We start from the raw sequence: 22626 nt of genomic DNA, 5'->3' as shown, positions 1-22626 counted from the left end.
TTTTGGGGTTCCATACAAATTTTAAAATAGTTTTTTTCTAGTTCTGTGAAAAATGCCATTGGTAATTTGATAGGGATTGCATTGAATCTATAGATTGCCTTGTGTAGTATAGTAATTTTGACAATATTGATTCTTCCAATCCAAGAGTATGGTATATCTTTCCAACTGTTTGTGTTACCTTTGATTTCATCAGTGTCTTAATAGTTTTCAGAGTATAAGTCTTTTCTCTTTAGGTAGGTTTATTCCTAGGTATTTCATTGCTTTTGATGTGATGGTAAATGTGATGTTTTCCTAATTTCTCTTTCTGATCTCTCATTATTAGTATATAGAAATGCAATCAATTTTTTTGTATTAATTTTGTATCCTGCAACTTTACCAAATTCATTGATGAGCTCTAACGTCTGGTAGTGTCTTTAGGATTTCCTATGTGTAGTATCATGTTATCTGTAAACAGTGTTAGTTTTACTTTTTCCTTTCCAATTTGGATTATTTTTATTTTTTTTTTCTTCTCTGATTGCTGTGGCTAGGTCTTCCAAAACTATGTTGAATAAAGGTGATGAGAGTGGAGATCCTTGCTTGTTCTTGATCTTGGTGAGAATTCTTTCAGCTTTTCCCTATTGAAAATGATGCTATTTAGCTGTGGGTTTGTCATATGACTTTCATTATGTTGAAGTGGTTTCCCTCACTCACTTTCTGGAGGTATTTTTTTCTCCCATACATGAATGTTGGTTTTGTCAAAAGTTTTTCTGCATCTATTGAGACATCATATGGTTTTTATTCGTCCATTTGTTAATGCATTGTATCACACCAATTGATTTGTGGATATTGAGAAATCCCTGCATCTCTGGGATAATCCCACTTGATCATGGTGTATTGTATTGTTGGATTCAGTTTGCTGGTATTTTGTTGGGGATTTTTGCATCTATGTTCATCTGTGATATTGGCCTGTAATTTTCTTTTTTTATGTGGTATCTTTTCTGGTTTTGGTATCAGGGTGATGGTGGCCTCAAAGAATGAGTTTACAAACTTTATTTTACACTTCATGCAGCAGTTTCCTTTTTGAAGAAATGCAAAATGGGGCAGAAGATAATATGCTTTTAGAGGATAAAAATACAGAACAAGGATGAGAGAAACAGAAAATATCTAACTGGCTGGGGCTACAGAGTCAACCTTGTTTGGGGTGAGAAGGCTCAAAGTTGGCCTGCTGTTTGGGAATTGATTGGCTGCATCCATATTGCATTCCCAGTCAAGAGGAACATTTGCAGGAACCAGAAAGTTATCTATCTTTTGGTTTGCTGAACTGGCACACCTGGCAGGAGGGGCTCCATCTTGGGCCTAGAAGTTTATTGTTGAAAGGATAAGTTAAAATTGCTAACAAATGTGAGACTGTTAAGTGTAACAGTACCTACTAGATGTTGAGTCTATAGGATGCCATAGAGTTGACTGAAGTTACTGACTTTGATTCTTATAAAAACACTAATGGGGCAGATATTATTGTTCCCAAATGGCCACGTGATGTTTGGCACTGGCGTATCCAATAAATATGAGGATGACTTGAAAGGAAATGTGTAGCAGTTTTCATAAAACGCCATCTGAGAAAATGGAGTACCCAAATTGAGTGTTTTATATGCTTCTCTCTTTCAATTAATATCCTCAGTTAAGCTGACCTGTTTGTCAAACCACATGGGTGTGCTCTGTGTGTCTAAGCTTGCTCCTGGTCTGGGGACTGACGAGGTGCCATGCTACAATGAGGTGAGATGGAGAACTCGTTTCCCAGGGCCCTGGGCATTCAGAATTGAACCAAACACACAGGCAGCAACAAAGTTCCTGAAAGGCAGGGCAGCAAATAGGTTTCAGGTTCTTCCTTCATAATTTACTCAGGTAGTCTTTGGAGGTCAACACAAATAAGATAAATTAATAGTTTGAGTGAACCCATGAAAACTTAAAAATAACTGTCTGCTAGGATCTTTTCTGGTTGGTAATACTTTTTTTTGTGAAAGAAAAAATGGACATGGTTATTAGAAAGAATGGGAAGATATTTCTACTCACAAACATTCTAATAGAAGAAAGCCAAATTGTACAGTAAGAAAATGTTGGGAAATATTCTTGGTGGGTGCTGCAACATCAAAAAAATATGAATTGTTCACATTACTTGTATTCTGACAAACCAATTAGATGTAGAACCACCTGGACGTAGCTAACACCAAACCTTTTATTTTAAGCACAAATATATTTCATTCTTTGGCGCTTTCTTGTGCTGAGATTATTTCCTAAATTCTTGCTTGATTTCATTGGACAGATGAGTAATAACAGACTTAAGTAATACTTATTTATCCTTTTGAATATTATAAAGATTTGTAGGTTTCTAACTTCTCCTAACTTTTATTTGGTCCAATCATCTGACACAAAACTGCTTTTCAAAGGCCATGTCTGGTTCTTAGGTGATGTGATCTACCACCTGTTAGGCCCACAACAATGCTACATTTGAGCATCTTTGGGCCTTTATCAGCTTCAGAAGCAGCTCCCTGATCTCTAAGTATTTATTCTAGTCGTCAGAAGAAATTGTTAAAACATGCCAAGAACATGAGAAAATGAGATGACTTTTGGCTTCTCATCTTTGATTCTGCTCCTGTCACACTAGGGACATGATATTTGACTGCCAGATTCCTTTCTTCCAATTATGTGCCATTGGTGGCAGAAATGTGATATTACAGTCCTGAAACGAAAGCCTTCTGTTACCTTCCCTTAAGCAAGTATCATCATGAATTCCAATGAATGTTCAGTTCTGTCCTTGGTATTTCACAGATGAGTTTGCCTAGGGCAAAGATGAGGACAAGGAAAGGCTTATACCTCAACACTGTAATCATCTTTCACTGAATTTCTCTGCTTCTCTATCTTTCCAAAATTCTTTTCAAAGGTCAATAATACTCTTTACCACAGTAAAAGTGAACAGCCTTATCAATCACTAACTGACTGCATCTCAGGTCCTCACTTTTTGTGTTCATTCTACTCAGTTTATCTAAATCAGACTTGAGATTCAAGAGAATACCAAGGAAATTTTATGGAACACTGAGATAAAGTATCAAAAGAACATCATGATATATGCCTAAAATCCTTTAAGATAACAGTGTGGGTTGAATGACACTATGACATAGCTTGTAGACACTATGTGCAGTTTCTGGGTTAATCCACATGAAACTCATTTATGACATGTCTCCTACTCCAAAATACCAAGCAAGAAAAATTTAAAAGCTCAACTTTTGTTAATAATTGGTAGTATTTTTAAAGGTTCAAAAATAAATAAATGTCAGAGAGGTCCCACTGTGGCACAGAAACGAATCTGACTGGTATCCATGAGGATGTGGATTCGATCCCTGGGCTTACTCAGTGGTTAAGGATCTGGTGTTGCCGTGAGCTATGGTGTAGGTCCCAGATGTGGCTCAGATCCCCTGTTGCTGTGACTGTGGTACAGGCTGAGAGCTGTAGCTCTGATTTGACCCCTAACCTGGAGAACTTCCATATGCCGTGGGTGAGGCCCTAAAAAGCAAATAAATAAATAAATGTCATATCTTACTACAAATCACAAGAAAAGTTTACTCTGAACTGCTGTAGTCATATCAACTGAGTAGCATTCAAGAACTTACAGAAATGGGCTCATTCAACCCACACTGTTACTTTGCGTTTCGTATTTTCTGCCTTTTCATGGCTGATGGGGATGACAATGTGGCATAAGGCTAGTCCATATATGGAATGAAAAAGGACAACATCTAGAGTCAGATCGGGGACTCTGATGCAATCTTCATAACTTTCTGCCTGTATGACTTTGGGCAAGTCATTTAACTGCAAGAAATCTTTCATAGGGATCTTGTAAGACTCTAATGAGAAGAGAAAGTTCTTTGTAAAGCAAATATCTCACATTCTACTATACAAAAAAATCACATTTTAATATACAGAAGGAGCTCTGTAAGTGTGGCCTTTGATTGTCACCGTGAGCAAAAATTGCTGATTACCACTGAGGAAAGCACGTCGTATGACCTATGGCATAATTAACCTTTACAAAGAGGCTTATAACGGGACCTTACTATATTTTTAGGTGTATTTGAGACACAGGAATTACATTTTTCCCCCTAGTTCCTCCAATTAGTCAAGGCTAACAGGTACAAAGCAGTTCCTATATGCCAGGTAGTGTACTAAGCACTTAACATAAAAAAGCTCATTTCCTCCTCTGTACAGCCCTGGGGGCTCAGTGCTAAGGTTATGCCCCTTTTACAGATGAGGAAACCAGAGCGCACAGATGAGAGAAGAATTCATAATCACGATCATGGCCGGAATTCCATCCATGGTCACTGTATTCATCAGTAGTCATCGAATCCCATATATTTTGATGTTTTTCTTCTAGTCCCATAAATCAGACCCCTAGAGAGGCTATGATGGGATACTAAAGAGCTTTCCAGGACTTTGGGGGTAAGGAGGAAATGCTATGACACTGATTATCCCAGGTTCACAAATTCCCTAACACAGCCTGATGATTGTTAGACTGTACTGGCAGAATATGCCACGTCCACCGCTGCCTATTAAGTTGGAGAAAGGAGGCTACAGGACTTTCCAAAGCCTGGGGTGGAGGGAGGACTGCAAGTGCCCAGAGTGTGTGCCTGGGGAGCCGCCCACCACGACTCTTGAAATAGTTATTGCACGAAAACGGCTTGTAGAATATTTTCCAGATTTCCCAACCGCAGTCTTCACCCTCGTTTTGGCTTCAGCCATCAAAACGTGTGGTTTGGACATGAACCTGGAGTCAGTCATCTTTCTAGCACCCTATGCTTCTCTCTGCCTGCTCCAACATAGTCGGTTCTGTGTTCTGTTCCTTTATAGAATTTCCTAGGAGAGTCATCGCGTGAGTTGCTAAATCTGGTAATACCCAGAGGGGGTACTTTGTGCATTATTTCTACGGGGTCTCTGATACCCTAGCCCTCAACGGGAGTGACGCATTTGGGAAATTAAAAGCAAAGTGGCAGCTGCCCGGGAAGCTGTCCTGGAGAAGGTCCTTTTATTATACCTCATGGGCTGCTTGTTGGTGCATCAAGCCAGCCGAGGCCAGAGCCGAGGATGGCTTCAAAGGCTGAGATTAAGTGGCAGCAAGTTTATGCAACTACACCGTGTGTCTAAGCAGTAGGGGCCAGAGCCATGTATTAGTTTATTTGGGCCACGATGGTCAAAAAACTGTAACTGAAAAGTACCCCACATAGGAGAGAGATTTACTCCAACATTAAGTTTTCCTTAAAAACAGAAACACCCTTAAAACCCTGCTTAAAGCACTAATACAGTTAATGAAGGCAACGAGACAGAGTGATGAATCTTATTTTGCCAAGTGATCTGAAAGGCCCAAGGTGAAAGAGATGTAGAAGAAAATAATGGCACAGTGTAATGATCTTCTGCCACCTGGATTCTTTAAGATCCCTCCTCCGCCCCCACCTCCCATTTCTATTGTTAATTTTTCAGCTGATCTCTATTTTCTTTTTTTTTTTTTTCTTTTTGCTTTTTAGGGCTGCGGGTGCAGCATATGGAAGTTCCCAGGCTAGGGATCGAATTGGAGCTGCCGCCTACATAACTATGCCACAGCAACACCAGAAACCTGACCCACTGAGCAAGGCCAGGGATCCAACCTGCATCCTCATGGATGCTAGTCAGGTTCTTTCCCACTGCACCACAATGGGAACTCACGGCAGATCTTTCTTTTAACACCATTATCACCCCCAAATTCCATATAACTCAAGACAGTAATTTACTCTCAAAGGAAACACACCTGCCACTTTATTAATAACCAACTTTTTTTTTTTTTATTAGAGCAGATACAGTTGTGAAAACTGTACATTATACATTTTGGTTTCAAGGATTATAAATAAAGGAACTCACAGGTAGGGAGTTCTTTTTCACAGCAAGAAACTTTAAATAAACAAAGTCATGTTTTATTAAGTACATTGGCAGACTTCATGTGCTGTCCAAAATGTAGAGTACAGTATAACAACCCATTAGAAAGAGCCTTTCATGTAAAATACAGCTGTGCACATTTTAGAAAAATACCCACAATTTGAGCTTTGTTTTAAAAAAGCTTATAAATCATACATATATTTATAAATGGAACCAACATGCTCACTTTATAAACATATCCTTTATAATCTGTTACCCATTATTTCCAAAGCATTACACATTTGAAATAAACACTTAAGATTAAATATTTTGTTTTATTTTTTTAAAAAAATCAGCTTTCCCAGCAGTAAAGAGCTATGGGGTAAGGAAGGAGCGGTGAGTATTGGGACTGACACAGGAACTTGAATGTTTCTTGGGTAAAAACGTACTTCCTAAATTTAAAAGTCAAAGCAAAATGTAAAAAATAAATATACAAGTTGTAATTTTCATTTGCTCTCTTTCTGCTTTCTTCTTTGTTCCACATTGGTCACACCCAGGAGTCTCAATGTATTATACTTCTGCAAAAAACACCACTGGGGACTCGGCATTCAGTCTGCACCTGTGCTAACATGGGAACTGTCTCTTCTGCATTGAAAAAGTAGCAGACAAGGTCAAAAGAACCTGATGAAACCATGCAGATCATGAAGATACTTAGGATTATAGCTCCCTCTCCTCTGTGTAATGTTTTCCAGAGATTTAACAGATACCTTTCCTCCCCTGATTTTCTTTTTAAAGAACTATTTTTATAAAGACCATGTAGTTTCCCTAAATAAGCATGCTTCTGAGTAATAAAGAATAAATTATAAAACAGCCAAAAAAAATCATCAGATTATGTCAGAATAACAAAGGACTGCAAAAGACAGACACTTCAACAACAAGGTCTAAGCCTTTAAAATGTCAAATAAAATTACAAAAAGGACTTGTTGAAAGACACAGAAGGCATAAAATCGAGAAGCGTTGATGTAACAAAGCTTTATGCTCTACCTGAATGTATTCAACAAAAATTTAAGTTGGGAGAAAAAAAAAAAGAGAAGAGCAGTTATTAATAGCATCTTGCTTAACTTTCATGGGAATTAACATAGCCACTGACAAGATTTTATTTGGTTGGAAAAGTACGTCAGCAATGAAACTGAATCCTTTGAACACCGATAACTGCAATGCATGCAACATTTTGACTATACTTCTTAGAATTCTGTTGTCTCTCAGTTTGTAAAATTGAGCACCTCCTAAGTGCATACGTATATCGTCTCAGTAGTGTTAAAAATGTTTAAAATTAAATTTCTTAGGAAGGTAGAGTGCCTTCAAATTTGCTAACATTTTAAAGATAAATAGCCTTTTACAGGTCTAGGAAGACTCAACGACATGAAGAAGGATGTATTGCTCTGAAAAATCAACACATTTTCTCTAGAATTCTCCCGTTTCTCTTCCTCGAGACATGTGCTTCCTCCAGCCAGGACCGCACGCACGCTGAAGGTGACTAGACATCGGATTTAAATCAACCGCAGAAATGAACATAGTCGTGCACAAGCCAACGAAACGTTTTCTCCCGGGGACGTGCCAGGAGATGGGAAGCAGCAGGTCATGGCATAAGACTGGTGAGTGATGCTGCTACCTATTTCTTCTAATGAGAGAGGAGTGAATGCTGGAAGCCCGGCCGCAGCAACACAATCCTTCGACTGCATTCCTCCAGCAGCCGTTTGTTTCCCCAGCTCCCTACTAAAGACGTCAGATGGTAAAATAGTCAGGCAGCTGTTGACTTCCATCAAAAAAAAAAAAAAAAAAAAAAAGAAAGAAAGAAAGAAAGATGCAGCTCCATACATTTCCAGTTTAGTCACACTCCGCTAGGACAGATGGAGTAGCCAATGCCAAGAACTTCGCCCGATGGGGCTGCTTCAGCAGATTTTAAAAAAGAATGATTATTAAGTTTTGCTCTCCGACACTGGGCTGCTTGCTTCAGCTCCCAGAGGACCCCAAAGCCACAAAGCATTCCCGGGGGGTGGGGGGCGGGGACCCGAACAGGTCCTCTGGCTGCATTTTCCAAGTTTCATCTCTCTCGAGATCCCATCCTAATTCCAAGCCTCCTTCCCCGTGTCTGAGTCTGCCCGGGGTGTGCCATTTAAAGGGCTGATGACACCACTGTGGAGAACTGTGGGCTAACACCATTAGTTGTCATGACTTCACTGAAGGGTCAAAACAGTTACATCATTAAGTAACTATGTTGAATCGCATTCGGGCGCAGCCAAAATTAAAGTGAAGGACAATACGTGGTGGTTTTTTTTTTTTTTTTTTTTTTTTTTTTAAAGGTCAATTTGAATATGGGAAGAGATGTTCTATATTGTGATTTTTTATGGATAAATTAAGGCTATTCTTACCTTTCCTAATTCCAATCAGGTTAGAAAGTGAACAAAAAGAATGGCCAACCCGATATTCAACAGCATGACGAGGACGATCATAACTGAATTAGGGCCCTGGAAGCAAAGCAGAACAAGTGTCACTTTTCCGTGTCAATGGCAATAGATAAAATTCGTTCACAAAAGCAATGGCCACAAACATGAAAAACAAAACAACCCGACACAGTTGTGGTAAATACGGCATGAATTATGACAGCGGATCCAAAAGGTATAAACTAAAAATAGCTATGCTGTATTTAGATGGAATCATCTCTGAACTTTCACTTAAAAAGGAGACTAGTCTGGATTAAACCTACAACATGACTTAAAAAACAATCTAGCTCATTCGCCTGAAAACACGGGGCAACAATCTGGGTGAGACAGAGCTCGCCGTAATGGCTTTAGAAACAGACGGGAATTAGATACGCATTTTTGGTTAAGGTGTAATTGGGGTGAGGAAGAATCGTTTCCTCATAAGGGCAGTCAGAACAGGAGAGTGAAATCTGTAGGATTTCCTGAGGCCACTCAGGAAGGGTTTAGGAAAAACTCAAAATGCGGTTCTCTGACTCTTGCTTCTCCTGGTCTTCTTTTTGGATATGTCCCCTTCCTTAAAGCAAAAATGGCAAGTGGGAAATTGGACCCTGTCAGAAATTATGGTGCAGGTTGCATTTTTAATTTCTCTGCTCACAGCCACAGCATCCGCGAAATCAAGTTATAGTTTAACAAATCACAGAATCCTATTCTGGTGAATACTGCGATAATAAATACTACACAGCCCAGGGCACCCAAACTTGACTTGTTTCAGACAAACCAACCAATGAACCTTTTAGGACCCATCTTTTCTCATCTGCCACTGTGCTCAGCCATCTTTATCACAAAGATGCAACTCTGGTATTTCCTATTATAACAGTGCCTCATGCCTTTTTTTTTTTTTTTTAAAGGGCTGCACTCATGGCATATGGAGGTTGCCAGGATCGGGGTCCAAGGAGAGCTGTAGCTGCCAGCCTACACCACAGCCACAGCACGCCAAATCCGAGCCACATCTGCAACCTACATTACAGCTCATGGCAACTCTGGATCCTTAACCCACTGAGCAAGGCCAGGGATCCAACCCACGTCCTCCAGGATGCTAGTCGGGTTTGTTAACTGCTGAGCCATGACAGGAACTCCACCCGTCGCTCCTTCTTAAGTAGCATCAAGTGTTCTAAAACTTGCCTTATGAGGGATCCGGGGTAGGTAGTTTTATTCTCATTTCGCAGATGAGGAAACAGTTGTACTATTATATGAATGTCCATTGAGACAACGGAGACTGTGTCACTGACTTCTCAAGTATTGTTTTAGAGTAATTTGCGGGTGGGACTGGGGGGTGGGGGAGGTGAGCAAGGGACCTTGGACCTGTCATTGCTCCAGTGCTCATGTCGCAGGGTCCAGAGTCTGGCTCCCACCTTCAAGGAGGCCTCCTTTCCAGAGGAGGGCACAACCTCCCCAACAGAGGTAAGAGGGCCTGTTCTTCCTCGATCCTAACAAACACTTCCCACTTGATTGGCATTTCTAATTAACTGCCATCTCCCCGCCTTGACTGAGTTCCCCAGGGGCCCTGGCCTTGTTCACCACTGTGTGCTCTCACACAAGGGCTGCCCAAGTCATTCATACAGGCAACCAATACTTAATGAAAACCTGTCTTTTCCAGGTGCCATGGTGTGGTGGTGGAACAGATACCGTCACTGTGTTAAGTGAAGAACCAGGTGACTGATGATAAAATCAGGGTTTGAGGAGGAATCAAAGTGGGTGCCCTTCCTATAGGGACTGTTAGGAAGAAGGAAAAGCCTGGTTCCTAAACCCCAGGCAAATGGGAGGAAAAGGCACATTTAATTCTTCAGTGATGATTAGTCCCATTTTACTGAAAACTGAGAGGGCAAGTGTCTTGCCCAAGGTTACTCAGCCAGTTGGAACAAGTCAGAACCAGGAGTAAACTTTAGTTTGTTCACTTCAGAGTTCCATGTTGTGTAGCTATTAAAGCCACAGGCCTTAGTTTAAAAAATAATTTCCCATTAACTATTTTTTATGATTTTTATTTTTCCATTATAGTTGATTTACAGAGTTCTATCAACTTCTACTGTACAGCAAAGTGACCCAGTCATACATACATTTTCTTTTTCTCACATCATCCTCCATCATGTCCCATCACAAGTGACTGGGTATAGTTCCCTGTGCTGTACAGCAGGATCTCAAAACTGCATCTTCATCTATATCATATGGGTCCAGAGTATCAGAAAAACATCAAATTTTGATACTGACCAATGGTTTGTTTAGAATATCTGTGTTCCAAGTTTACAGAAGAGTAAATAACCTATGTAACTGCTCCATAACAGCTAACTCAGAACATAGGAATAATGTAGGAAACTCCTGCAACTTGGGCAGTAATTTAAATTTTTTTTTGTCTTTTTAGGGCCACACCCGCGGCACATGGAGGTTCCCAGGCTAGGGGTCTAATGGGAGCTACAGCTGCTGGCCTACGCTAGAGGCGCATCAACTCGGGATCCGAGCGACGTCTGCAACCTACACCACAGCTCAGGGCAACGCCGGATCCTTAACCCACTGAGCAAGGCCAGGGATCGAACCCGCAACCTCATGGTTCCTAGTCAGATTTGTTTCCGCTGCACCACGACAGGAACTCCAAGACGATTTTTTTTTCAAAGATGATCTTTTAACATTAAAACTCCACATGGAGGAGTTCCCGTCGTGGCGCAGTGGTTAACGAATCCGACTAGGAACCATGAGGTGGCAGGTTCGATCCCTGCCCTTGCTCAGTGGGTTAACGATCCGGCGTTGCCGTGAGCTGTGGTGTAGGTTGCAGACGCGGCTCGGATCCCGCGTTGCTGTGGCTCTGGCGTAGGCTGGTGGCTACAGCTCCGATTCAACCCCTAGCCTGGGAACCTCCATATGCCGCAGGAGCGGCCCAAGAAATAGCAACAACAACAACAACAAAGACAAAAAAAAAAAAAAAAAAAAACCTCCACATGGAGATTAAGGAAATGCTATTGCTATACAAACTTTAATTAGATTTTGCTCATGCATATGTTAAGAATTTGGGGATCATTTCAACTGTTTTGGGCCAGTGGATTTCACGTGTAATTCCCCAAGAAAGGGACATGAAGAAGAGGAAAAGTAATAAGGTCAGAACAATATGATGCAGACTTTGGTGCCTTACAGTGGACCCTGGGAAAGCAGAATAATAAAAGTACCTTCAGTATAGCTACCTTCAAAAACCAAGGGTGTGTCTGACCCTTTAACTCCCATTTCATAAATCCTTATAAAGTTCTCTGGGTTTATCTAGCTTTTTTGAATTGTTTAGTATTTTAGGTGTGTGTGTGTGTGTGTGTGTGTGTGTGTGTGTATTGACACACACTCACTTTCTACTGAACACGTATTCCTCCCATATATATTCTAATACACACATATATTTATCTTACCAGTACCAGCTCCATTTATGAAGCTATTTTTAAAGATGACTCACAATGGAGATGAGGGGAAACCACCAATAAAAGGCGCAAACAGCAACCAGGTAAAAAATAAATTCTGGCACGCTACGTTTCATAGGCGTGTATCAAGACATGACCTCTGTGTTCTTCAGCTACCTAGGCTGGTACAGGATGGCAAGCTTTAAGGTGCCGTCTCGTAAATATGACTGTGGTGGCCAGTTGTAGCTTAAAATAGCAAAATGGAAAAAAAAAATCAGTCTTGCTTTTCAAGACTGACTGGGACAGGTGTAACAAAAGAAGCTGTGGCGTCTTGACTGGAAGAAACTTTCAGGCAGTTAGAAAATAAAGTGCAGGCAGTCAAAACGTGGAAAGAACTTCTCCCTCGAGAAACGTTTTCATTTTTTTTTTCTTGAACAGACTATCACTCATTTAAAATTATGAATTTTCTGAAGTTAGTACAGTTTGTGTTAAACCTACACTTTTCCAAAAACATGCAAAGAGCAAAGTTTAATTAGTATGTATTCATTGTATGTGTGTGTGGTTCAAACCTGATTTAACAAGGACACCTCAGGTTTTCCAACAATTACAAAAAAAAAAAAAAAAAAAAAAAAAAAAGGCGGGTATAGCCCAAACTTGGAAGCTGATCAGAGTAGTTACTAAGAAAAAAGAAAAAAGCGCAGTTTTCGGGAGGCGTTGAGATTCCCAAAGAGAAAGATCCTTCACTAGTCTATTTGATGATAAGGTTCGAAAGCTACTGCTCTCTTGCCTCCTACCCGAGACACCTTATTGCAGAATCCTACAAACATGCTGGTATCACATAGCATTTACCCTCCTGGGACATGAGTCCACATGTACCCCCTGCCCACAGGAGTCACAGACTGGAGGGTGGTTTTAAAGTAATCCTTTCTTTCTCCTAAGTGTTAGCTTGTGTCCCAGAAGATTCTCCGTGTTTCTAGAGATCAAGATCCAGAAGATGGGTCAAAATCCACTGGAATATTTATGAACTATTTCTGCCTCCACTAATGTTGAGGCAAACTTAATGACAACCAGAGCTGTTTTGAACACTTTCTCCATGCCGGGGGCTGTGCTAAGAACTTTCTAAGAATCAACTCAATTGTCATAAGACTCCTGTGATCCAGGTACCAATGAGAAACCAAGTCACAAGCAGTCAGGAAACCTGACTACGGGTACACAGCTGCTAAGTAACACAGCTGGGATTTGAACCCATGCAGTCTGGCATCAGAGGTCATACCCTTCCCCACTAGCCTATACTGTCTCAATAAGCTGGGTGACTGAAACTGCAGACTGTTTGGTCAGCCACGCTATGAATGGTGATTCTGACTCAACGTCTCTTGAAGTTGCCCACAAAGAGCCTGGAGGGATTTCAGTCTGGAGTTCCCTCAAATGTCTGCTTTATTTTATTTTTCTTTCTAGGGCTGCACCTGCAGCATATGGAAGTTCCCAGGCTAGGCTAGGGGTCCAACTGGAGCTGTAGCCCCCGGCCTACGCCACAGCCACAGCAACGCCAGATCCGAGATGCGTCTTTGACCTACATCACAGCTCGTGGCAACGCTGGTTCCTCAACCCACTGAGTGAGGCTGGGGATCAAACCCATATCCTCATGGATACTAGTCAGGTCCTTAACCCGCTGACAGGAACTCCCTCAAATGTCTGCTTCAGAGTGAATGCTTCTATGGATTTCCAAGTTTTTATTTGCAAACCTCTAACTTACACATGTCTTTTTAATCTTAAAATGGTATGCAGTGCCCTTGTATTCTACAGGTCATTCAGTGAATACCTTTAGGCTGATTTTATCACATCCTAACTCTCTGTGAAGAAAACTGTTATCAGGGGTGAAAGGCAGCTTTCTGTTGTTCTTAGGAAGAGAAGGTTAATTGTTAGACTCGTCACAGGAAGGGGCCACCTTGGTCCTGATGGAGGCACAGATCCACCGCCTCCTTCCTCCCTGGAGGCGTGTAAGGGAACCTGTGAGCTGCGTGCCTGCTAACTCCAAACCAACTGTTCTGCACGTAAATAAAACAAATGCTGTTTCTAAGCACAGAGGCTGTGAATTTACCAGACACACCTATTAGCAACGTTTTGCAGAAAGACTATTACAGACCAGAGCTGGACAACTCACCTAATGGGAGGGACCTTGAGACATAGGCTTCCCGTTGGGGAGTTCTGGCCATCACCTGAACCCCACTACTGAGTGGCCAAAGGTACAAACAATCTGGCTTTGCATTGTTTGAACTCCCCCCTTGTAAGTCAGGCAAAAGAATACTAATAGATACGTGAGGCCTATTTACCTATGGCTATAAATGCTAAAAGCCACATGAAAAGTGACTTATTACATTTAAAAAATTCAGTTATCATACATATTATATAGTTCGGGATATAGACATATCAATGCTAAAATTAAAAAGTAAATGCTTGCTAAACCGAGTCTCAAAAGTTATTGTTTTTAAAACCATTTATCTATAATATGGAGGCTGACTCTCAAAAAGTTAATCATGTTAATCTGATTTATATTTAGATAATTTTAAAAGCTGAGAATTTTTAAAAAGGTAGGAACCAGTGTTAATAGATACTAGCAAAATAAACCTAAGAAATCTCAAACAATTAAAAAATGAATTTCAACGTGTAACACTCTATGAGTAAACTGAACAGACAAAAGAAACTGACAATCGTATTATATTCTTGTTGGCCAAAATAATGATCCATACCTTTATGCAAATGTCTCTGAAATTACTAGCAAATACTAGGTCTGCTATGGCTGTTTCACCAACTTACAGTGTTCTAAAAGCGTATGACTAGGTCAAAGAATCAGTCATTTGTTTTCAATCAAAAATCACTCAGCTTCAGATTTTATAAATTCTACGGAATATGATAAAATACAAATTCCATATATCATTAATGAATCTCACTGAATGAGGACATAGACATTTATCAATAACTGAAAGCTTTCTGGTTGAATAGCAATAACCTTAAATGCTCAAGACTGATAATAAAAGTAGCATGTACTGGAACACCGACATTTTAGGAGCATTCCCACTCTGAGGAGTTAGAAGACCAAAGTAATTTTCTCCAACAGTCGAAAAATTTCCGTTCTCATATGGGAAAGAAAAATGTTCTGGCTGTAAAGCCTGGCTCTTAAGTAATAAGTCTAAACTAAGTACTGATGAGACTAATTCACAAAAGCTAAAAAAGCTGCTCTTTTTTCTAAAGATGCTGACTGCTGTGGGGGCGGAGTCAAAGGCAGGTTAAGAACTTAGCAAAAGGCAGAGAAGCCCTCCTGGCTAGAGCTCAGAGAATGGCTGGTCCCTGAACTGAGGGCATTCCTTTCTAGCCATCAGAGTTAGCTACTGTTATTGACCTCATGTTTGTGTCCCCAATCTCCGGACTGATACACTGAAGCCCTACCCCCCAGTGTGATGTTATCTGGAGGTGGGCTTCTGGGAGGTAATGAGGTCATGAGGGTGGAGCCCTGTTGATGGGATTAGTGCCCTTCCGAGGAGAGATGCACAGAGTTTGTCTTCCTCTCTCAGCCGTGAGGACACAGGGACAGCCTGTGTTCTATAAACCGGGACGTGGGTCCTCACCAGACGCTGAATCTGCTGGTGGCTTGATCTCAGGACTCCTCAGCCTCCAGAACTGGGATAAATGAACGCCTCCTGGAGCCACCCTGTCTACGGTAGCTGAGTTACAGCAGCCAGAGCTAGTAGGACAGCACCATGAAGCTTACCACCAAGTGCTGCAAACGCTTGCTGAATGTGATACGATAACAAGCTGGTCATGTCCATCTACCTGCGAGAAGTCTGAGGGTGGCCCGGGGGGTGCGGAGGAATTTCTGCCCTGAGAGCCCTTCATTGGCTCAAGCAACAGGTGCTAAAATGAGCCCTACTCTGCACAACCTCGTGCTCCTCAGGACTTTTGCTAACCTGGTCGCCACCTGAAAAGAACCAGCCGGAGGAAAGGGAGAGGGGATGCTCAGGCATGACTTACTGAATTGGCTTCTTTTTCCAAAGAAGGGCACGAATCATTGCTTGCTGGATTCTTTGGTATAGCAAGTTCAGACTTCTTAGCTTTTGGCTCAGCTTTGCTTTCTTTGGCAACTGGTTTTGTCACAGATTTAGGGGGACTCCACTTGTTGGGCGATGGCTTGTGCACCAGCGCCGAGGAAGCCGGGCTCGACGCTGCTTCCTCCTCCAGGTCTTCCGGGGGGTGCTGGGGGGCGTTCAGTTTCACGTAGTAGCCGTGGTACTGGGAGTGCAGCTCCCCGTTACTGGGGTTGGGGACATGGTGGCGGCCAGAGTACTTGGAGTGGGGCACGACCACCCCCGTCTCCTTCGAGGGGGCCTTGGACGTCAAGGGCTTGTTGACCATGGCTGTCACCTGCTCCTCGACCGCGCTCCTTTTGTCTCTTGCCCCCAAGCTGGGGTTCTGCTTCTTGGCGGGCTTGGGGGACGGAGAGCGACCTTTTTTGGGACTTGGCTCCGGAGTCGCTGGGGGGGTCGTGCCTTTGCGGTAAAAGTGAGGAGATTCCTTTGGTGTAGGTGGCTTTTCCAGGACCTTTTCTTCTGGGTTTTCTTTAGCATCTACACCTTCCTGAAATCTCTGCTTGATATAATCTGGGCCTGGGGAGAAAATGGACAATAGAAGGGAACGTGACAACATGAAAAGAGGGCAGGAGGGCTTGTTTTCCATGGCTACTTGTATATATTTGTGCTAAAGGAGCTTAGCTGTTCCTCTTTTTAATTTTTTTTTGGGGAGTGGGGTGGGCCATGCTGGTGGCATGTGAAGCTCCTGGGCCAGGGATCAAACCTGTGCCACAGCTGTAACCAGAGCCACAGCAGTGACCATGCCAGATCCTGAACCTGCTGAGCCACAAGGAAACGCCTCTTCTTTTAAATACATTTACGAGGTTTTTGAGCACAAGGATATTTCATTTGCCAGGAGCAAAGATTCTTTATCGCTGAGCAAGTTTTCAAGTTAATATATACCGATATTTATATTTTTATGTTTTGATAGCCATCAAAAAGTCAAAAACAGTTCTGACTTCCTGAGTAATCGCACTGTTCCTTCTTGTTGGCAGAATATGGAGGCAGAGTTTATGTGGATGGAGCACTGGTGACACCACCATAATTAACCTGCATGTTCAAATTACACGGTATCACCAAACACAAAGTATATACTCGGAGGCAAAAAGGAACTGACTCGTATGTCTAATACTTACTGTGAGACCATTTCAATGTATACAATTAAGCCTTAATAAAATATTCACCCTGTAGGAGGAGAATGTGCCGATAACGGTTTTAATGACCCTTCATCAAAGGATCATTTAAACTTCCTAGTTAGGAACAACGCGGGAGGTTTGGGTTACACTGTACAAAACAACTTACTCGGCGTCCGTTCCCAGCCTGGATGTGCAGCAGCAGTATTTCTGTAGGCATCAAAGTCAAGGTAAGGTAGTAGACTCAGGATTTTTTTTTTTTCTTTTTCTGAACACTTCAGAATTGTTTTAACGATCATATGTTACTTTTAAAAATAGAAAAAAATTTCTTTTAAGAGAAAAAGACCTGGAACATTGTTATTTTATGGGCAGATGTTGAGGTAAGAAGAGGAAACGCAGCACAAGATGATAGCCACAGTGAGAGTGTGGGGAGGCCGATGGTCCAGAAAAGGACCTCTGGGGCTCTCAGACACGCTTCAAGGCTATGCCCTTCTTTCTAGGCACATCACCCTTCAGCCCCTTCCCAGTAACAGGTCCTATACATCCTTCGGCCACCGCTCCACCCGCCAGTCACTTTTCATCTCAGAGGAGGAGGCAAGGTCACACGGTCCAGCTGCCCCTCTTCTCATAAATGCGCAAGTGGTAACAGCATTCAAGGGAGAAATCATCCACCAGCTTGCTTACAGCGGCCGACCAGCTCTTGTCGATTCCAGCTGCTTGCATCTGTTCACTTCCCTTCCTGCCCTCCTCTCTCACCCCTCACCCCGGAGAGGGTGAAAAACAATTATCCTGAATTGTTAAAAATACAAACTACCTCCAACAACAGATGAGTGGATAGAGAAGAGGTGGTGTGTATGTATGTGTATGGTATTTGTCCTCCTCTAACTTCACTTAGGAAGGTGATTACACACACACACACATACACACACACAAAAAATGGAATACCACTCAGCCATAAAAAAGAATGAAATTTTGCTATCTACGGCAACATGGATAGACTTGGCATTACACTAAATTAAGTCACAGGCAAATACTCTATGATGTCACTTCTATGTGACATCCAGAGAATACAACAAACTAGTGGATACAACAAAAAAGCAGACTCACATATAGAGAACAAGTTAGTGGTTAATGGGGGGGGGGAGAGGGGCAAGATAGGAGTGGGACAGACTATTGGGTGTAAGAGGCTCAAGGATGTATTGTACAACATGGCTGGAATATAGCCTATATTTTGTAATAACTAAATGGTTTAATGTAAACCTTTAAAAGCTGTATAAAATACAAAATTTCAGGAGTTCCCGTTGTGGCTCAGTGGTTAACAAATCCGACTAGGAACCATGAGGTTGCGGGTTCGATCCCTGCCCTTGCTCAGTGGGTTAAGGATCCGGCGTTGCCGTGAGCTGTGGTGTAGGCTGCAGATGTGGTTCAGATCCCAAGTTGCTGTGCCTCTGGCGTAGGACGGCGGCTACAGCTCCAATTCGACCCCTAGCCTGGGAACCTCCATATGCTGCGGCAGCGGCCCAAGAAATGGCAAAAAGACAAAAAACCCTAAAAAACAAATAAAAATTTACATACTGCTTATAATTGCTCTTCCTATGGTGGCCTAAATAGTAACTTACTATTGTGAGGCTGCCATTTATCATACAAGGTATTTATTTTCCAAAATATAAGCCTTGCCTAAGTCTTAGGAAGCAGCCATTACCGTGATTTACTGAGGTGGACACAGCTGTGGCAGCTGAAAAACCAAAAGTCACACAGCTCCTATGTATCCATAAGGTAAAATATAATGCAGGAGTTCCTGTTGGGGCTCAGCAGAAATGAACTGGACTAGCATCCATAAGGACGCAGGTTTGATCAGTGGCCTCGCTCAGTGGATTAAGGATCTGGCATTGTCATAAGCTGTGGTGTAGGTTGCAGATGCGGCTCGGATCTTGCATTGCTGTGGCTGTGGCACAGCCGGTGGCCACAGCTCCGATTCAACCTCTAGCCTGGGAACATATATTACATAAAATGTAACATGTTAAATCCAGCAGTAAGAATTCCTGAGGACTCACATTTATAGGTCATATTCAGGCCCCAAAGCATAATAGCATTAACTGACATTGCATTCTCCTGAAGACAGAGCCATCATGCCCCAGGGTTCAAATGTCCCCAAGAGGTCAAGATCACATGCTGACAATTGGGATTTCTAACCTGATTCAGTATCCCCCTTTAAAAAATTGGCCATTTTCTTTTTTTTTTTCTCTCGTCTTTTTTTTTTTTTTTTTTTTTTTTTTTTTTGGTGTTTTTGCTATTTCTTGGGCCGCTCCTGCGGCATATGGAGGTTCCCAGGCTAGGGGTCGAATCGGAGCTGTAGCCACCAGCCTACGCCAGAGCCACAGCAACGCGGGATCCAAGCCGCGTCTGCAACTTACACCACAGCTCACGGCAACGCCGGATCGTTAACCCACTGAGCAAGGGCAGGGACCGAACCCGCAAACTCATGGTTCCTAGTCGGATTTGTTAACCACTGCGCCACGACGGGAACTCCTTCCATTTTCTTTTAAATCCTTTGTCAAAAATGGCAATACGTCATCCATAAAAAAGAACGAAATAATGCCATTTGCAGCAACATGGATGGACCTAGTGATTATTCTACCAAGTGAAGTTGGAGGACAAATACCATATGATGTCATTCACGTGGAATCTAAAATATGACACCAATGAACTTATCTTTGAAACAGACGCACCGACATGGAGAACAGACTTGTGGTGGGGGAGGGGTGGACTGGGATTAGCAGGTGCAAACTATTCTATACAGAATGGATAAACAAGTAAATGTATGTAGATACACTGTATATGTATGTATATGCATATATATGTATAATGGAGTCACCTCACTGTAAATCAGCATTGTAAGTCAACTATACTTCAGTAAATGATTAAAAAATGGCAGCATGAATCCTTAACACAGAGAAAGATATCTCACTTGAGAAAAAGAGGCAACTGCAATAATTCAAAGGAACTGTCTTTCTGAATTCTTCCTTTGTGCTGTGACTGGAAAACACCACCAAGAGAAAGCAGCAACAGCACCAGAAAGATGCTCTTCATTGATAGGCTTGCCCCCACTTTCAAACCCCCCCGAGAACATTTACAGGGGTCTGTCCTGCAAAAGCCCCGGACCTGCTGCAGATTTTTATACAACTCTCCACTGCAGTGTGTTGTTGACATGTTTTCCTCTTACTGTTCTACCCAAGATTTCATCAGACTTGGTTTTGTTTGTGCTTCACTGTTATTCAAGCTAACTGCATCACTGAAACACCCAGCTATGAGGGGTAGTCAATGCTCTGTGCAAGGGTAATTAATCGTCAAGACTCTTAGAGCCAATGGGTTTTTCATTTAAGCCACCTAACTCTGAAGTGCAAAATACAAAGTACCTTGAACGTCTTCAATCTAAGGAGTAAGTGCAAAAGTTACTTTTGCAGATCTTTCTGTCTTAAGATTAAGGCACATTAAAAGCTAATGTTTAACTTAAATGCACACACACAGAAAAGAATGGGAAAAAATAGACTCCGGCAAACATGACTAGTTACATACATTTTTCAAGTTGGGATGAGAAGATAGCCACTGAATCATGAGAAATAAAGCTGTCATAAGGCCTATGTGCCTCATTTTGAAAATACGAGGCCAAAACAGTGAAGCTTATAAATTTAGGATTTATCTGGGTGACCACTTGTCTTACCTATGTTTACTGCAGAAAGCAGATGAGAAGCTGAAATGGGAGCTGCTCTGACAGATCCCAGCAAAAGTGACAGCTGCCAGCAAAGGATGAGACTGCTGAAATACTAACAGCTATAAGAGATCATCTGGGAGGAAACTCAAAACAACTCAGTAACAGTGGGGTCCAAAAAAAATTTTTTTTATAAAATATGATCCTCTTTAGTTATCTGGAGAAAGAACAAGGAAGTATGATACCTGAATACAAAGCACAATTTTCAAATGCTTTTTATAAAGAGTAAATAGAACTCTCCCTACCTCTTAATTTATACTATCACTAATAGCAAGCTGAGAATGGTTTGGCCACTGAAGAATTTTGTATTAATGGACTTATGAAGCTATAATTGAGTGCATTTATTATGTTCATTAACTCTCAAATACCAGTCTGGTTTAATCGCTCCTTTAGATCTTTAGAAATCTCATGCTCCTTTGGACAGTTTTCCTGCCTTAAATGTCTTAGGAGGAGTTCCTGTCATGGCTCAGTGGTTAACGAATCCGACTAGGAACCATGAGGTTTCAGGTTCAATCTCTGCCTTGCTCAGTGGGTTAAGGATCCAGCGTTGCCCTGAGTTGTAGTGTAGGCCCCAGACTCAGCTCAGATCTGGCGTTGCTGTGGCTTTGGTGTAGGCCGTCAGCTGTAGCTCCAATTTAGCCCCTAGCCTGGGAACCTCCATATACTGTGGGTGCGGCCCTAAAGCTAAAAAAAAAAAAAGTCTTAGGAAAGGCATTTCTCATTTGTGCCCGTCTCCTAAGACACAGGTTTCAGGCATATTCATTCACATTTATATACAGGGCTTCTGATGATATCCAAAATCTGCAGAAGTCAAAGAATTTACTAGAATGGTGGAAATATTCCAGTACCACCTTCCAGATAAAAAACCTCCTAGCTTTATTATGCATTAAAACTGGGGTGGATAAGGGAATAAATATATTCCAAAGCAGTGGCTCCACATTTGCTGCCTATCAGAGGTATCTGGGGTGTGATTCCCAGAGACTCTTAGTTAAGTATGAACTGAAGCCTAGAAATCTTGATGTTTAAACAAACACTCCAAGTACAGGCATTTAAAAGCGTGCTCCTCTACATACTACTATATATAAAATAGATAATCAACAAGGACCTACTGTATAGCACAGGGAACTCTACTCATTACTCTATAATAACCTACAAGGGAAAAGCATATGAAAAAGAATGTGTAGGTGCACACACAAACACAAAACTGAGTCACTTTGCTGTTCACCTGAAACTAACATGACAGTGTAAATCAATTACATTCCAATGTAAAATAAAAAAATAAAAAGTATGTTGACTAGAGGCAGACCTCACTCCAGCCTTCCTCAGCTACATCCAGTTGGAAATGGTTCCAACATGGCATAGCCAACTGGGGAATGGCCAGCTCAATGAGGGGATACAGTCCGATTTTCCAGAGTAAGACTGAGTGCTTTTAAAACAAGACATTTAATATAATGCAGAGGGCAGACATTTTTCCTGGACAATTTTCTTGAAAGGCACACGTTGTGCCTGCTATTGTTCTGTGTAGAAGTATGTGTCGGCGCTGCAATGCCAGCAGCGTAAAGCTGATGAGATGCAGTAATTCATTAAAAAAGACTAGCCTGAATATTCCCAAGGGGGTAAATCATAACAAGTGTTGAGGGTTGTTGCGGTTAGCATTTTTCGTTTGTTTTCACAAGACAGTATTTATGAATCCTAAGGGATTCCCCCCCGAGGATTCATATTGGGAAGAATTCAGACACAGGTCACCTGCTCACTGACATGCCACACAATACAAAACAACATTCA

At 41.8% G+C, this 22626-nt stretch overlaps 1 protein-coding gene across 2 annotated transcripts in view; it reads right to left on the bottom strand.

The window, feature by feature from the left end:
• Positions 1-5810: 5810 nt before the first annotated feature.
• The window catches only part of JPH1 (junctophilin 1), an 88290-nt gene continuing 71474 nt past the window's right edge, over positions 5811-22626 (bottom strand). The window contains exons 4-6 of one of the 2 annotated variants that reach the window (XM_021089189.2): positions 15845-16476; positions 8340-8435; positions 5811-7857 (exon numbers count right to left, since the gene is read on the bottom strand). In XM_021089189.2, coding sequence (XP_020944848.1) covers positions 8355-8435; positions 15845-16476 — 713 coding nt within the window. In that variant the 3' untranslated portion in view covers positions 5811-7857; positions 8340-8354. The remainder of the gene's footprint in view (positions 7858-8339; positions 8436-15844; positions 16477-22626) is intronic. The other variant, XM_021089188.2, reaches the window with a different exon arrangement.

The sequence above is a fragment of the Sus scrofa genome, chromosome 4 (genome assembly GCF_054392235.1).
Source record: "Sus scrofa isolate SSC_HxYL_T2T_F1_AM1 chromosome 4, Sscrofa_HxYL_maternal_Yorkshire_Landrace_v2.0, whole genome shotgun sequence".
NCBI classification, from domain to species: domain Eukaryota; kingdom Metazoa; phylum Chordata; class Mammalia; order Artiodactyla; family Suidae; genus Sus; species Sus scrofa.
The sequence above is the reverse complement of the archived record's forward strand: the minus strand, read 5'-3'. Positions and strand labels throughout refer to the sequence as shown.